Genomic DNA, 17524 nt, shown 5'->3' with positions numbered 1-17524 from the left:
TGAGTTTTCCTTACAGTTGAAATAGCTAAGTTAAAGTGTACCAAGTATCACACTAAACATGATTTATAACTTTAACAAGCTCTGGAAGTGAAGCTGTACTTTCTTTCTGTTTAGGGTACATGTATCTCTGAGGGTTCTGCTGTGGTAACCTCTTTGGAATGCAGCAATTACCACCTACGTGGCAAATTGGAAGTGTTACATTCCTCTGCTAGTAATCCACTCCTCCATTTAGCCAGAGGACAGGGAGGAGAAGAAGGTGACTCTAATGGAGGGAACAGTCAGAGCCACAGACTACTCTACTGGAAGGGCAAAGAAGCACTAGGCGTTAACCTTACAATATACAATTTAAAAGCCCTCCACATGGAGTGAGAAAGCCCTGTATACCCATGAGATACAAGGTAATTTGGTCAAAAACGGAAATTGAGCTCCATGACACTTCTGATCTAATGCTTTATGTTTCAGCTGCTGGTCACGAGTGGTGTCCCCCAGGGCTCAGTTTTGGGGCCACTCCTGTTCAACATCTTTATTGATGATCTAGATGAGGGGATCGAGTGCACCCTCAGTCAGTTTGCAGATGACACCAAGTTGGGTGGGAGTGTTGATCTGCTCGAGGGCAGGGAGGCTCTGCAGAGAGACCTGGACAGGCTGAAGCCATGGGCTGAGGCCAACTGGAGGAGTTTCCATAAGGCCAAATGCCGGGGGCTGCCCTTGGGCCACAACAACCCCCAGCAGTGCTACAGGCTTGGGGAGGAGTGGCTGGAGAGCTGCCAGTCAGAGAGGGACCTGGGGGTGCTGATTGACAGCCAGCTGAACAGGAGCCAGCAGTGTGCCCAGGTGGCCAAGAAGGCCAATGGCATCCTGGCTTGTGTCAGCAATAGCGTGGCCAGCAGGGACAGGGAAGGGATCTGATCCCTGTACTTGGCACTGGTGAGGCCGCCCCTCGATTCCTGTGTTCAGTTTTGGGCCCCTCACTACAAAAAGGACATTGAATGACTCGAGCGTGTCCAGAGAAGGGCAACGAAGCTGGTGCAGGGTCTGGAGCACAGGTCATACGAGGAGCGGCTGAGGGAACTGGGGGGGGTTTAGTCTGGAGAAGAGGAGGCTGAGGGGAGACCTCATCACCCTCTACAGCCACCTGAAAGGAGGTTGCAGAGAGCTGGGGATGAGCCTCTTTAACTAAGTACCAAGCGACAGGACAAGAGGTAATGGCCTCAAGTTGCGCCAGGGAAGGTTTAGACTGGATATTAGGAAGCATTTTTTTACAGAACGTGTCGTTAGGTGTTGGAATGGGCTTCCCAGGGAGGTGGTGGAGTCCCCATCCCTGGAGGTGTTTAAGAGTCGGGTTGACATAGCGCTGAGGGATATGGTGTAGCTGGGAACTGTCAGTGTTAGGTTAATGGTTGGACGGGATGATCAAGGTCTTTTCCAACCTAGACGATTCTGTGATGTTCCTACTGACTACTGAACTCTGACATTCCCAGAAACTTTGCTCAATGCTATCTCGTTAACAAAAGATTCTTTTTTTGTTTTGTTTTCTGACAGGGTCACAGTTAAACGCTACACACCCAAACAGTAATTTCATGGTACAGCTATTTTTTGCTTTCCAGTTCAAGGAGAAGTTACACTACATCTGTGTAATGGTATCAGTGTATATAAACACATAAAATGTAAACAAATAAACATCAGCATTATCAGCATAATGCTACCATTTCAGGACTCAAGTTTTACAAGTAAATTAATGTTTTATCTCCCAAATAGTTGTGGATAAAAGTCAGAGTTTAAGAATGCTATGTACTTTTAAAAGAGGAGAAAGTAGTGCTGCATAGACGTAAACTGTTTAAGTTATTTTAAGAACCACTGTGTTATTCTGAACAAGACGGGAGAGCAGCAAGAGTTTCACACATACTAGTGTTCTTCCTAGTCCAGTTAAAAATACACAAAACAAAACCAAACCCCAAACACATACATCTCAGTCTTTTGGTTGCAGATCAACAACCTTATGCAATCTCCAAGAACTACCACAAGTGCTGTTAGGTCTCTATCTAATTTGACACCTATGTTTTAATCACCGTAAAAAAATCCCATGTCAAATCCATGTTTTCTCAGCTGTCTTTATTACTATTGGCCTATATCCAGTTATTACACTAAGTAAGTAGTACTCAAATTTAAAAAGCATGTTCTGTATTAGCTTTCCATATTGCACAAATTCCTGCTCTTGCTACAACCTGTAGACATATTACTGCCAAACACAGCAGTGAAGAGCAAAAAAATATCAGATTCATTTGTGAGTAGGTGTAAAATGACGGTGTTCTGCAGCTTTTATTAATGAAGATAAATGCTAGTAAAATGATGATGAATACTCTTAGTAGTAAGTAGTGTAAATCAGGCTCTTTAGCACAGTGCTGGATTGTGCTCTGAGTGCAGCTCATAGGCCATTTCTGGTCTTCAGTGGGATTTTTGTGTTATGATGGTTCCACAGAGAACCTGCTGACCATCAAGGCTGTTGTTGGTACCCGGCCTCTCACACTGTGCTAGACCCATAGTGACTGAGCAAACAGAAAGCCGGGGTAGTAAGTCAATGTGTGGCATGTCTGGCAAATATAACTCTAAGTCCTCCTATTCTTCCAGTATTTTTTAGTATTCTTCCTCTGTACTAAGAAACTACTGCCCAACCTTCTCTAGGCCATCAGATCACTACTCTCAGGTAGGGCTCCTGCTCATAAGCACTGGCAAATTAGTTTTCTTAAGTTCCTCCCATCTGATGTTCCATCTAGTAAGTAGATTCCTTACAGAATGCATTATTTTTTACAGTAAGTTTGAATGCAATTATAATATATAACCATCCTTACGGAGAAGTATTAATTTACTATAATCCACTAATTTAAAGACTTTCAAGCTTAGTATGATGTTATCCACAGTGCAAAAGACAGACCATTTGTTAACATTTTATGACCCTTTCACAAAAGAACAGCATCCTTGTAGCAAGTGTAATTACAGAGAAGCAGTAATATAAATATCCTTAATACATCTTTTAATATAGGTTTAGCAAGTGAAAATATTTTGGAGAGTCAACTCTATGTTAGATGTCTAAGGACTACCTGGTAGTGACTCACAAAGCACTGACTGAGAATCTCTGCAGTAACCCAAGAAAATACATTATTCTATCTGCTATAGCTGCATACTCATACTATTGAGTAGAGTACGAGATTGAGTTGAGTACTAGATTGTTTGTACTACCAACGTATAAATATGCCTTTGCATGTCTGCTTTAAAAGGGTTAAACCACATCTACATCCACAGTGTAAGATACTAACCAGATACTTGAAATTAGGTCACTGTGTCTAGTTTTCAACATTAATTCAGGTGAAGTAACACAACTGGGATTAAAGAGAGAACAGAAGTGAAAAACAGCACAGGAAAAGGGAAAAAAGAGAAAACATGAACACATCTCAAGCCAGAAAAAGTATCTGAGGAAGAGTATACATCTCATAACTAGGCAGTTCACAGAATGTAGCTGTGGAGCCAGATACTTTCAGCTTCACATCTAAGTTCACAGAAAGACAAGTTTAATTTTTGATTTAAGGAATATCTTATTTTTAGGTTTCCAATGCTTTCTCCATCAACGTGAAAGTAGAACAGTAACAGTAATAGAAATGGGTGTTTTTATCATAGTCTATAAACCTGTTGTCTACACATCCAAAGATCTAAATTACAGAATAATCTTTTTAAAAATAATTCAGCCTGCATTAAAGTAATATATAGGTATGACTTTCATATATCAGTTCCTCACATGCAGAATGAAGCATGGTGAATAACAACTCCAAAGGCATTCAATGGATATTTGAGGTGTTTCATTAAATAAAGCCATATGATGATCCAAAGAAAGACCTGGCCTGAGCTTTCTGAAATCTTTGTGACACATTTCAGAACTCAATTTGGAGACCACGCTTGAAGCAGAGCCCAGAAGGCTGTGTACAGTTAGGTCAACGATGAGGTTTCCTGATGGCTAAACATGATATGATGCGATATATGTGAGAGCAAAGAAGCTGTAAATTGTAGGAGATAATTATTTGTTTATATTATAAACTAAGTATTTAACTATAGGTAGTACAATGTGAAGGCACATACACAAGCAGACCTTCAGATGCAGAGCATCACGAGATTGGGCATGGTGTAAACTGCTGTATAATCCCTGGCACAGGTACAGTAGGATTACGTATCAAGCACATATGGAGGGTGAATCCAAGGTCTGACCACTCCTTGTAACAGTCCTGATAATAGGGCAGATGTATGTAGTGATGAGTGCAGTTCTCAGACAAATGTTACTGTTACTGGCACGCTGTCAGAGTGATCTGGGCAGGCAGAATTAACACTGTATGGATGGGAAACTAACTCTTGACTTCCTGTTTTTAAATGTCTGTGTTCTGCTGATCTTGACACTGTGAGAATATTAGCCACTACCAGTCACACTTCATCCATATGTTAGCAAAAGGATTTTTTCTGTTATTAATATTACCAGCAATGGAGGCAGCAATATTTAGAGATCGCATCCAACAGCAGCAGCAAAATCAATCGTTCTTTGTTTAGAAGACACCTGTTCAGTCAGGTACGAGGTCGGCTAGCATTCCGGTTTTCAGCAAAAATCGATTACTGATTAACTGGGAAGGGCACTGAAAATGACAGAGCAGGAAACCAAAATCATAGCTCTCCAGAGAGAAGTGCATTAACCAGCTAGCACTAGCTGTCACCCACTTCTGCATGTTCTGAAGCTACCAAAAGTTCTCAGAGTACAGCAGCCACAATTTTCCAAGAAAGGAAGTTTATGTCACAGACATCTACATACTATGGAAATGTCTCTTCAGTTAATTAATAAATCCTTAAATTCTTAGCATTGAAAACAGACTAGTGTGAGTGATGTATACTAATTACTGTCACAACTGTTAAGCATTTGAAAGCATCTTCATGTCTGAGTTTCATGCCAAAATTTTAATGTAATACAATATTTAATAAAGCATTAATACTAAAAAATGCTAAAGATGCTGTAGTATCCTTGACTTTTACTGCCTTTCCCCATGTTTGAAAACATATACATCAAACATATATACATGTTGAAAGAGTATATTTACTAGCAGTACATTGAGTATATAATTATAGCAAATTAAATAGAGAACGCTGAGAATTAACTTTATGAGACAAAAGCTGCTATTATAGTAATTACTATTAAGAGTTACTTTTGTATATGACGTCAAAAGACTTTAAAATGTGAAGTTCAAGCACATAAAACCTTAGGAGTCTGGTGTAGTACTTATGTTTCCAGTGGTTTTGATGATTTCTGGTGAAATTCACAGTAGTATTTTAGCTATACTGAAGAAGAGTGAAGTGAAAGATGGAGGAATTAAGTCTTCTTTAACACATCCCAGTGACCTGGCTGAAAAGTTAAAAAAACAGGGCTGACAAAATAATGTAGAATTTTGATTGCAGTCAGGTGGAAAATGTTTTTTCAGCCTCTACAGGAGTTCTTTTCCCCCTGAGATTTCAATATAGAAGCATCTATTTTTCAAAAGTGAAATCCAGATGACAATTGAAGTAAATTTGGAAATGCATCCATGGTAACAATTAGTTCCTCAAGCCACTTTTCCCTTCTGTGGTCCAGAACTCCTAGTCAGACTACTATTCCATTTTGGCATAGTATCACTAGAGCCTTGTGACCTTGGTGCCTGCTAGGCCATACTATGCAATTGGGGAGACAGAAAAATACAACATGATGTACAACAGGCAGCTGGCAGTATTTCCAAATCAAACAACATTCTGACTGCCACCATCTCCTCCTCTTCCATCTTGAAGGATCTGGAGATATAATCCATGGATAGCTGTGTCCAACAAGGTGACTCTTCAATTCTTACATTTATTAACATCATGGTAACAGATTGCAGATTATCTTTCTCGTACAGCCTCAGTCCATACATTAATGGACACTCCATAAAAACTTGAGAACAATCATCATCATCTTCATTTTACTGACTTCTTCTTGAGTCTCACACATTAATTATTTTATTCTCGGCTGAATGGTGTGCTTCCTGTTGAACAAAACAATATTTTTAATTGCTTATAATATAAGTAAAACTAGGAAACAACAGCTAAATTAACTTCTACCCATATTTAAAAAAAAAAAATCTAAATTTTTAAATTGTTGAAAAAAAGTTTCTTTGTAAAGGTTTCTCATAAACTGTAACCCATGTCCCCGCTTTTTGCATTCAGCTGCATTATTTCAGAATTAATCTATTAAAAAAATAAGGTAAAAGTCATTACTTCGATACAGGTAGTTGAAGCAACCTCTCAGAAAGATTATACAGGATTACAGAATTCTAAATGGATACAGTTGAACAGCTAAATATTAAAAACTAATTTATTTGTCAAAATCCTTCAGATGAAAGGCTTTGTAGCATCAAAATAATTACAGATCTCTTAGTCTAACAAAAACTGTGTTAAATTGTTTTTTTTACATAACATAATGATCTATTACTGTACAGTTAAAAATCAAAAATATGTTTAAAATAAAATACTTGTTCTTTTTCAAAACTTCTATGACATAACAAACCTTTGTCATAATACTGTTGAACAGTATACTCTTATAATTACATTTGATCATTTTATCAGAAGAGGATCATTAAAAATCAAGGCAAATGTCACAATCTAGAAAATATTCGTATTTACTCCAAAAATGGCAAAACAAAATTTGAAACAAAAATAGAGGAATGTTGGAAGTGTTCCCAAATCCTTGCTCTGCTGTGCATCAGACACTGTCTTTTAAAGAATCTTGCCAACTCTGAACAGCTTTCTCCTTTTGCCCTCCACTGAAATACAGGGTCATACAGACCATCCAGTGGGCCCAGACTAATATTAAATTTCAGCTTTCCCCTCTCCATTTTTGTCGTACTACACCATGAAGCCACAGAAGACACCAGAACACCATCTTTCCTGCCTCCTCCCTTTGAAACACTCCACAGCTGAGAAAACATCCTCCTTGTTCCTCCTCTTTGGTGTCCTCATAGAAGTCCCTCTCCCTTTCTCTCATACCCTGTCCTTAACCATCACCACATCTCTGACTTTCCTGAAGGATTCGCTAACCACCAAGCAGTAGGGTGCTCTTCAGATGATCAATCTTGAGTTAAAATTGAAGCGCTGAAACAGAGGTTCTGCCTTCCAAGAGATTATCTTCTAAACAGCAATACTGCAGCTCTGCCTCTCAACAAATATTTAAGTGCCTTATAATTTGAACTCTGGCAGCAGACATAGAAACACCCACTCCCCGCAACCAAATGGGGCCTTTTATGGTAAATGAAATCAGGGATGATAGGAAGCAAGATGACATTTAACAGCAACATTCAGTTTAGAACAATTACTTCATCACTGATAAAATGCATGTGCTGAAATTTGGAAGAAAGGTTTAATTACATGACTGAAGGCTTCTTATCTCATCTACTAAACTAATGATCATTTACTTTTTGATTATTGTAACTTTCAAACTTCTCTGGCCAATCTTCCAGCACAGACAGAGCAAAACTTTCTAACAACACATGCACAGTCTCCAAATCCTTCTTGTTTTTAAAGAATTTTTGTGCAAAGGTCAGCTTTAAAACCATGACAGATCAGTTGAACACCTGTCTACTCCTACTAACACATACACCTTATTATCAACTAGCTTTTATTTGCTTTTATTATTTTTGGAGAGAATGTCTTCTCTGATTTGAGGAATCCAAAGTACAAAATCTATCAGCTTTTTGAGAAGGCAAGAGAATTTAAAGTCTGTTCCGTTAGAGTCCCACAAAGGTACAGACTTCATATTTCAAGGAAGGCAACCTCCCCCTATGTATGACTATTTTAAAGAACCTACTGTGGCAGTGTATCCAATCACAGTGTAGTCTCCCCTACCCTGGAATAAACAATAGTTTACAGCATTAATACATCTGACTTCTACTTTTAACTGCTGTTTGCAAAGGTGTATAAACCGTCTAAAGCCAAAATCATCCAAAAGTAAAAAATCTGCAATTACTCAAGGCATAGAAATTAAATTATTATTAAATTATATTTACTCTGATCCAGCTGATAACAGAATCTGGTGCTTAAATTTAACTGAATGGTGCCTGGAGGCCTTAGGAAAAGCTCTGGAGTAACCTAACTGTAGCCAACACATCAATATGGGCCCTAGAGGCCTGGGGAGAGACCTGGAGCAGTACTAGCCAGATAACCATTACAAGAAAACAAAACCACCTCTTTAACAGTTGTCACAGTAGGTCTGATTATAGGCTTTACAAATTACAAAATTATCTGGAAAATGTGGTGTTCCCACCCTGCTTCAGCAACTAGAAGAACTGCTAGAAAATGTTGCCCGTTAAAAACATGTAAAGCTGATGGCTAGAACTTAAAGCTGTAGGACAGATGCACCTGGATTTTTTCAGCTACAGACTCTGTAATTTTACTTTTGTTATTGTGTTTTATATAAAGCTGTTCTGAGCCACTTAAAATGATCTACCATTTCATATCACTCTTTTTATTCTTTTTTCTTACCATGTCTCGATGCCCGATTCCATCTAGATTTCTTCCTGCTGCTTGTATTCTTATCTAGAATTCTCCATTATCAGCTTTCATTCCTAGAGTACAGCTCTACAATTACCTTTAACTAACAATATCACAACATAAATCTCAGGCCTATGCATCTTTCATACTCTATGAGAACAAAAGCATTCAAAGCAAACTCTGGCAACAAAATTCAAGCACTACACAGTTTTCCTGAATCCCAATAATTTCCATTACAGTTTCATCATTTTCAGACTCACTGTTTGCAATTGATTGTCCTAGGAAAGTGCTGTGTGCAAGTTGAATGCTATTTAAAAAATGTACATAACAAAACACTTAAGTTAAAATAACCACAGTTATAGTGAAATATTGCACAGGCAGAATTATTTTCAGTTTTCACATTAAGTTTATTTATACATAAAGAAAACATACGATGAGACACATACAAATGTGAGCAATTACAGAATCACTGGATGAACTACAACACAAATAATAAACAAATGCCTAACATACACCTGGTTTCACATCCAAACATTTCCCATTCTTTAGGAGATAAACAGATTATTGAACTTTACAATACAACAGATAAACAGATTTCTGAAATTTTTAATACTGAAATCTACTCACTAGCTTCAATTATCACTTCAAAACATCAAACTGTCAAAGATCTATTCATTTTCTCTCCACCTACATAAGAATATATTACCAAAACATTTTCTAAACATATAGAAAAATTATTATGCTTTTGATCTGCGGGAACGGAGACTTCAGCCATTAAAACAGACAAGTGTGGCTGTGCGGAAATCCTCAGACTTTCTCAGAAGCAAGAGCAGGAGAACAGAATCACCCAGCCTAGTCTTAACATAAGACTAACAACAGAAGGCGACAAACTGGCGCCACCCTCTGCTATGAAGCTAGAAATGTTAATTTTTCAGCTATGATAAAAAGTGGCATTCTTCTTACCTAAACTATCATCTCCAGCTTTCTACTGACATATTTACTGCCTGTCAGCCCACAGTGCTAGTCTCTAGGTTAGCATACGTTCAAGGAAGATTCTAACATGTCACCCATGATATTTAAATCAATCAATCATTCACGTCCACAAAATTTATATACCAACTTATTTCAAAATTCTACTCCGAACTCTCCTTAGGTGAAATACTACAAAACATCTCAACAATAGTTAACCTACTAAATCCCTCCAATGACTGCTCTTGCTAAGACAATATTACCTCATTACTTTGCTACTCTTCAGGGTGTTATGTAAGCAGTTGTGAACCTTACTTTTGCATCTAGAACCAATTTTTCATTACATATTAGCGCGGATACCACTCTCCAGGTCTAGGCTGTATGTAGGACCCTTATACAATGGCCGTAAGAACAATTACAAAGAAATTTTTAAAACAGCTCCTGAGTATACCCCATAAAAGAACAGATGGTTAGTTTTGCAGAAACCTTTCCCTTGAGACGTCACTTGCAAGAAATAAATCTCTCAGTTTTCCTGAACTTTACATGATTGTGACTCTAAAACACTTTTAAGAAACCTTCTACTACTATCATTGAAACCCACTTTAGAGCATCATGCTTTAAAATAACTGTACTTACAAGTCTGTGAGACCTAAGTGACTGCAAGTATCTTTCTTCCTTTAGAACTGATTAGAAGATATCATCTTACGTTTCTCATCACTACAGAAGATTAGGCTCCAATTTACTTGCAAAAGTCAGAATTCAGAAATATAGAACTCCTTATCTGTTAGAAAATTTAATATGAGGAACCTACCTCTATTAATACTTGGAGCCCAAGTCATCCAATTTAAGATCCTTGCCAGGGTGCAGCACAATTCTCTTCTTTCATGGCCAGCTTTCATTCTCATTGAAAAAAGGCACTATATGGAAAATAGCATCTCCATGTAAAGTTGTACTGAGATACTGCTTGTGGCACACATGCAGACACAGAGAAGGGAAGTGCTCCTGGGTCTCACAAATTACATAAGCTGACATGAACCGAGGTAAACAATTTTAATACTTATCAAGTCAATGATACTAAACTTCATTTGTGTTGTACTCTGAAAACATTATACAGGGTGAACAGCCACCTGTGGATGAAAGGTTGTAGACAGCACTGACTTATCACAAAGAGATAGAGATTTTTGAAAGAAACTGATTCAAGAAGGCATTACACAATGAGACAAACACATCACAGGCAACAGGACTGTGCAAATGCCTACAGAAACTCAAGACACAAAGCAACAGGACAGACGGCTAACAGTGTCACCTGACTAACCACCAGGAAGTGTTTTCTTTCTATACTGCTCTCAGGTTGATTTTCCTACCACCACAACTGCTTGCAAATTTGCATGCTAATTCTATTTAGGAATTTGAATCTGTGAAGAACAATGACTACTAAAACAAGTAACAGAGAAGTTTCACCTTGTTCAGGATTGTACATCTCATGCTCTGAAATCAACATTCCCTTTCCCCATTTTAAATGTCTATTGCTCCACTTGGACAGGTGCACTTTTATGGAAAACTCAGAACTAGGAAGTACCTTCTGTAAATTACCAAATAAAGTCTCACAGACCGGGAATAACTCATGGTTGAGTTCTTGCTCATGCTGCTATATTAAAACAACAGGTATATAAAGGTCCAAAGTTTGCACAACAAACCAAATACTCATAGACAAATCCATTTTCTTTTTTAGTGTTCAGAGGCACTTTTAAAAAACCCCAAGGTTTTCTGTCAATCAGGGCAAGTTTTACCAGTTTTCCTGACAGAAACGGAGCTCACCTGTAACGAAACGCTGTTACGGCAGACAGTGCTGCACCCACCGTTGGTGTTGAACAACTCCTCACGCAGTTTTGAGGCTTCTCCTAACGATGCGGCTCATTAAGAGCTAGCGGGGTTGTTTTGCCAGTCGTTGCTCCCGAATCCCGAGGCGCTGTGCTACTCTGCGGCTGAGGGGAAGATACACGGGCTGTGCCTACAAAGGGACGCTCGCCCAGGAAGGGAATCCAAATCACCTTTTAAAAGTTAAATAATGCACAGCTACGCAGTAGCGCAGTAAATACCGGACGCAGTTAAAGGCTGGTTTGAGCACACGGCTGCGATTAACCGTATCTCTATCAACCTGACCGTCACCCACTTGCGCTGCTCCTGCTCAGGCGGCCGCCGCTAAGGCGCACGCCAGCGCCGTGCCGCCGCTTCCCGCCCTCCGCCCCGCCGAAGGCAGCAGCCAGCTGGCCGGGCCCCCGCGGGCCTCTGCTTCCCGAGCGGGCGCGTAGGCTCTCGGCACAGCGCCGGCGCCCACCGCCGCCCGGCCCGCCTCAGAAGCCGCGGCCCCCCCTGCCCGCGGGCGCTTCCGTCCCCGGCCCTCGCGTTTCCCGGCGCCGGGCGGGCGCTGAGGCGGCGGGGTCGGGCACCCTCCGCCCGCAGGCCGCCCGCTCGGCCCTCGCCCAGGCCAGCTGGCAGCGGGAGAGGGGAAAGCCCTTCTCCGGTGAGGAAAAGAGCTGTCTCTGGCGGGTGACCTACAATAACACGGCACCATGGGCAGATGTTGCCCAGGTTGCTATCTGCGATCTCAAAAGGAGCTCTCAGCAGAAACCTGCGCGGTCGCCACCACTGCTCTTCCGTTTATTCCTCACTCCGGCTACTCTCGGGGCCATGAGGCTTCAGAGTGCGTGGCTCCGAGGGTGCCGCCTCAGCGACCGACCGTCTACGTCTCCTTAATAATTTGTCAATAGAATATTTAATTAAAAGTATTATACAATAGAAGAATAGAAATAACTTTCTTAAAGGAAATGCTTGAATGGAGGATTAGAAAAATCCTAATTTTACAAAGCACACAGTGAATAGGGTAGATGCAAAACATTCTACCACAGGACCTGTGCTGTGAGATTTTGGTTTTACAAAGCAGAGCTGGAAAGCAAAATCCCTTCTCTACAGTGATAGAAATTTTGCACAGAAAGTTAACTAATAACTGTAGCACTTGAGCAGCTGTTAGTCAGGATACCTAAGGACTTCTCTTAGAGAATCTACACCCCGATGGTTTAAAGTTACATAATAATTTATAGCAGAAGGGACATGCAGAGCTATTCTAGCCCTGTCCCACTCAAACCCAGCTGAGACAGCTGATACTGACACAAACAGGAACTTGGCCACAGAGCCCAAGTTTATGTATTTTCTTTAATGAGTTGATTTTTGTTGTTAGCACTTCTTGTTACTAATATTTGACCTGAGCAGTTCATGATCTCTGAGGTGTGTAAAAATGCCAACAACTAAACAAGCAGTATCATCTATAGTGTTTGGCTTTTTTCCAACCAACCACATGAAAAGGTTAACTGTCTGAATGAAATAATTTTATTTTGTGCATTTCAGAAATAAATGAATAATGACATTTTCTAACATCAGTTGTTGCTGTGCTAGACAGACACATGTAAAACTGATCTTTCCATTTTACATTACAACATGCAGTGCAAGAATGATACATTATGTACTTGAATTCCCAAGTTAATCTTTGAATGAATCAAGAGCTATTAACTGTACAAACACTAGTAACAGTCAAAATTATTTCAATTGGAAGGAAAAAAAAGAGGTCTCAATACCATACAGATCAAGAAACATCAACTGGAACACAATGGATTAACAGTTCTAAGCTCTTTAGTTTATTTCTAAAACATATTAGTTGGTTTCTAAAATATTTTACCGATTATAGCTTTGCATTACTAAAAGTTTTTGAGTGTATAATATAAATGTTACTAATGAATGAAAATACAGTTCAGGATCTGTCAACATAAGTCAGCTGGTTTTAGGGGATAATTACTTAGGTGTAGAGTTTATCTAGATGAATACCAGCTCATTTAAGTGTTAGATTTAACATTGCTTTCTTCCCTCTTCATTTAAACTGTCTGCCTCGACAAAGTGTTGAGTAGCTTTGTGATTAAAAAAAATGAACAAAACCACAAAAAACAAAACAAACAAAAAACCCCACCCCCCAAAACGCACAAAACCAATAAAGTCCCAACAGTTATAACCTCAAATCTTACTTTTGTTGCTACTTAACAGCAAAGCCAACCAATATGATACATTTTTTCCCTATTTAAAATGTTCAGGTTACTAAAACTATACTCAACTAATCAGTGCAGAAGCAACATTATAAATGGGCATGTTCAGAAGTTCCATAACATATGTATTTTTGTGTACACAGTGGTGACTCGTTTTTAAAATTTTACTATTAAATTAGGAGAAAAAACTAGCAGTGACAAATATGCAGTCTCCATCAGCTGTGCCATTTGCAAAACAGCAGAAAGTCATCTAATAATATAGGAAGGTTTTGATAAGTAATTTCTCACGTGGTTTTTTTCCAGACACTGAAAAGAGTGTTATTGCCAATGTATACAGATTTCCACAAGGTGTCAAATTTTTTCAGTCATAGCTCTTAAGCTGCACTTCCAATTTTGAAGTGTTTTCATCAAGTAAGAACAACTTATTCTGCCATATTGTTCTTGCTTTCTAAACCACAGGAGCTATAAAACATACCTTGAAATAATGAGTATTATCTAGGAAAACATTGAAAAGCTCATGACACAGTAGGACATAAACCTCAATATCATTATCAAGAATTTTGGAAAGTTCAGTACATTATGAAAAACACTTTATATGCCTCTTGCACGTTAAAAAAATAATCTGCGGCTGTTTTCGATCAAATGACATCTCATGCCATTGTGTCAAGAAAATAAAAATTTTCCAACCCATGTACTGCAGCAGCTCAAAAACTGAGGTACAATACAGAAATTATGATTAGGGAAGGTCTAAGTACCGAACACTTCAGCAAGGGAGTTCAAATACTTAACCTTTCAAATAAATAGTGTGAATATAGGCACTTCTTACAATTTATGTAATTTCAGCCTGTTAACTTGCCCTGAAATGTAGTTATCTGTAACACATCTCCCCAAACAAGACAGCACACTTGTACTGTACTGTAGACAGGGTATGAAAACTAAAATATGGATATAATAAAATCTTGACCTACATGTTATTAGTGCATTTTAATTACCTCCTGAATATTTTTTCAGCATATGTTGTCTAACATTAAGAAATGCAATATGAGTTTTGCTTTCCCCCCCTGTGATGCGGGAAGTGTTGTCAGCCTCACTCTCTGCCTGTTTATTGCACTAGGATGGAAAGACCACATAAATAGAGTTGAGAGTTACCAACTGCCCTTCTGTCAACCACCCTTCAGCTTGGGAACACTGAAATGAACTCAACAAGGGCATGCAGGCATCCAAATATGAAAGAATATGTGTTTTCCATCATGTTCACTGGATGCTGTTCTCAAAGAACAACACATAGAGGTAGCATGCTTATTCTCATCAGTGTCATTTCAAAAGGCCTAGAAACTTCATCTTATATTCTCTGGTGGTAGGCCAATATCTCTTCCCACTGATGTTAAGTGTTTCCACCTTTTTCAATAGAGCTAGGGTTTCCCTAGTAATAAAGGTGACTATACCTCTTCAATAAATTAATTCAATTAAGCAGTCAAGCACACTGACTTCTGTATCTTTGGCCTCCCCTAACATATAGGCTGTGCATTGTATGCCCATGCACATGTTTCTTATGAATCCCTCATGATGAAAAACAGATTTAAATGAAGAAATAGGTTTCCTGCATGGCCCACAGTATTTAAATAAATGTACAAATGGATTAGCATAGGGTATTACCTCATTATTGCTTGAGTTAACTCTTAAAAGTAGTTTAAAGTTTTTGAAAATTTTGTACCTAACTTCAAAGGTTGGTTTATTACAGTATATGCAAACTTTATTTCCATGGTTGCTTAATGGAGTGTTCAACTGAACACATACAAAAAAAATCCCCATAATACAGTTCAACAGAGAGACAACATATTATGCCTTCATTAATGGATGGTGCTACAGCACAAAGCATACCAAACTCAGAAAGCTATAAGGTTAGTCTATTCCCCTTTAAGCATGCATTTGTAAAACATCCATTTACTCTTTAAGAGACAAAGGAAAAAAAAAAAAACAACGTAAGAGCTGTGCTACTTATTTTTAGCTCAGGAAGGAGCCACCTCACTTTGTTACATTAAGATATTGATTTGAAGTGTCTAAAAAACCCAAAGCTACTTAAAATTAAGTTTGTGCATATTCTCAAAATTGTTTCTTACTAAAAGTTTCTGCATCAAATGTGCACTGCAGTTTTGTTTTACTGTCATGGCCTGGTTTTCAAAAAACCACCCAAGCCCCACAGAGTTATAGGGCATAGGAGCTGCTGGCATTCAGCATCTTTGAAAGTCAGGACACAGCTCAAGTGATTGTGCAGAACAGGACATTTCCCTTGCAGTATAAGCCAAGTGTTCATTTATGCCCAATAATAATACCACAGAAGTTTCATCAAATCAATCAAAATGAACTTTTACAAGTCATAAAGTATTTCAAGGATAACACCAATCGACCAGGCCTGAGTTTCACAGCTAAAAGGGCAATACTGTCCATTGTCATTGGTCAGTTCTGGAAGCCCTTTCCAGGACGATCTGATAAAAGAAAAAAAAAAACAAAAAACACACGAGTATTGTTGTTAGACTATACATTAAAGTTAAAAGAACATTTAGTTTTAAAACCTTTTGGAAGATTATCTCAGTAGGAAACTGGAAACTGTGACTAAAGATCTGTTGTCCTTCAGCCACAGTATGTTCTTCAATATCTGTCTTCTAATTTTTTTTTTTTTTTTAACCCTGCAGCTGGGAATTTTTTTTTGTGGGGGTGCCTCTCCTTCAAAGTAGACTCTCTGCTACTAATATCCGAATTAACACTACTGGCATGTTGCTCCTGTTTCTCATTGAGGTAGTTTTGCAGTTGAAAGAATACAAATGATCTTTGAGATAGCTCAACTGTATTCAAACTACACTTGAAACTGGTTTATGGTGCTAAAAAGTGACAACGGCTGGAACATAACTACATAAGCCTTTTTTTCCTCCATAGGAATAAAAAACCCCACACAAACTAACATACTTAGAGGAATACTTCTAAGTTGAGGCCGTTGCTACATTAGTAATTCTGTACATGAATGAATTAGCAAAGCAGAGTAAAGTTACACTACTTCAGTAAAACAAAAACCAAACTGCAAGTTATTTGGTAATGCTACCAAACAAGACACTACATGAGGCAAAATGTTGCTTAACAAACCCCTCTTCTTCCTCGTGTGGTCACACAAACCCTTCTGTCATGACCAGTCCTACTGAGTTACTCTTATGGGTACAAATAAATGCATATTTGAAGTACTGCAGAACAGATTATATGGAAGAGATATCAAGGGCAAGATCTTTGTTTTGGTTTTGTTTGTCTCAAATCCTTAAGAATTAAAAATACAACAGATAAAAAAAGGGGAAAAACAGTGTGGGTTTGGTGGGCAGAGAACTCAAAACACAAAGGAACATTTAAGGGCCATAACCAAGCTCCTCTGCCTTCTTAGAATATCAAAGTTACTAAGATTCTGAAACACTGTCATACTAATTTCCTCAATTATAACACAAGAAATCCTAACAATATTTTGCATCAGTTTATCTGCCAAAGTTTTAATCTGTCACTATTAGCCCTTTATTTTGTTTTGCAGGTTGTTTTGAAATATTTTTATTTTTGAAAAAACAATTTACCAACTTCTTTTCTGAAAATCATTTTTTGTATGAAACTAGATCCTAATTTTTACATAAGGTTTATTTCATCCAGTTTCCACATGGTATTATTAGTTCTGCAATCTATGAAGAACGCGAGATTTCAGCTGTACTTGAAACTGGACGAGATCTGCAATAGCACATAGCAATGAACCTTATATGCAGAAAACAGGTGCTGTTGATATTATAGATCTGTACTTCTGCATGCAGTTGGATAGTGGATACCACTAGCTTGAGTATTTTGCATCTGTGTTAACTGATGTC

The 17524-nt window shown here is 38.6% G+C and overlaps 1 protein-coding gene and 1 long non-coding RNA gene across 6 annotated transcripts in view; both read right to left on the bottom strand.

Moving 5' to 3' along the window:
* Nucleotides 1-4949: 4949 nt before the first annotated feature.
* Nucleotides 4950-11761, bottom strand: LOC141961352 (uncharacterized). The gene is made up of 3 exons (XR_012633760.1): nucleotides 11365-11761; nucleotides 10358-10463; nucleotides 4950-6077 (listed from the first exon to the last, which is right to left on the bottom strand). It is a non-coding gene; the product is annotated as an uncharacterized LOC141961352 (long non-coding RNA).
* Nucleotides 11762-12910: 1149 nt separating this feature from the next.
* AGL (amylo-alpha-1,6-glucosidase and 4-alpha-glucanotransferase) overlaps nucleotides 12911-17524 on the bottom strand; it is a 38874-nt gene continuing 34260 nt past the window's right edge. For all 5 annotated transcript variants that reach the window (XM_074906639.1, XM_074906636.1, XM_074906640.1 and 2 more), the window contains one exon: nucleotides 12911-16123. In XM_074906639.1, the coding sequence (XP_074762740.1) occupies nucleotides 16006-16123 (118 nt within the window). In that variant the 3' untranslated portion in view covers nucleotides 12911-16005. The remainder of the gene's footprint in view (nucleotides 16124-17524) is intronic.

The sequence above is a fragment of the Athene noctua genome, chromosome 5 (genome assembly GCF_965140245.1).
Source record: "Athene noctua chromosome 5, bAthNoc1.hap1.1, whole genome shotgun sequence".
Lineage (NCBI taxonomy): Eukaryota > Metazoa > Chordata > Aves > Strigiformes > Strigidae > Athene > Athene noctua.
The sequence above is the reverse complement of the archived record's forward strand: the minus strand, read 5'-3'. Positions and strand labels throughout refer to the sequence as shown.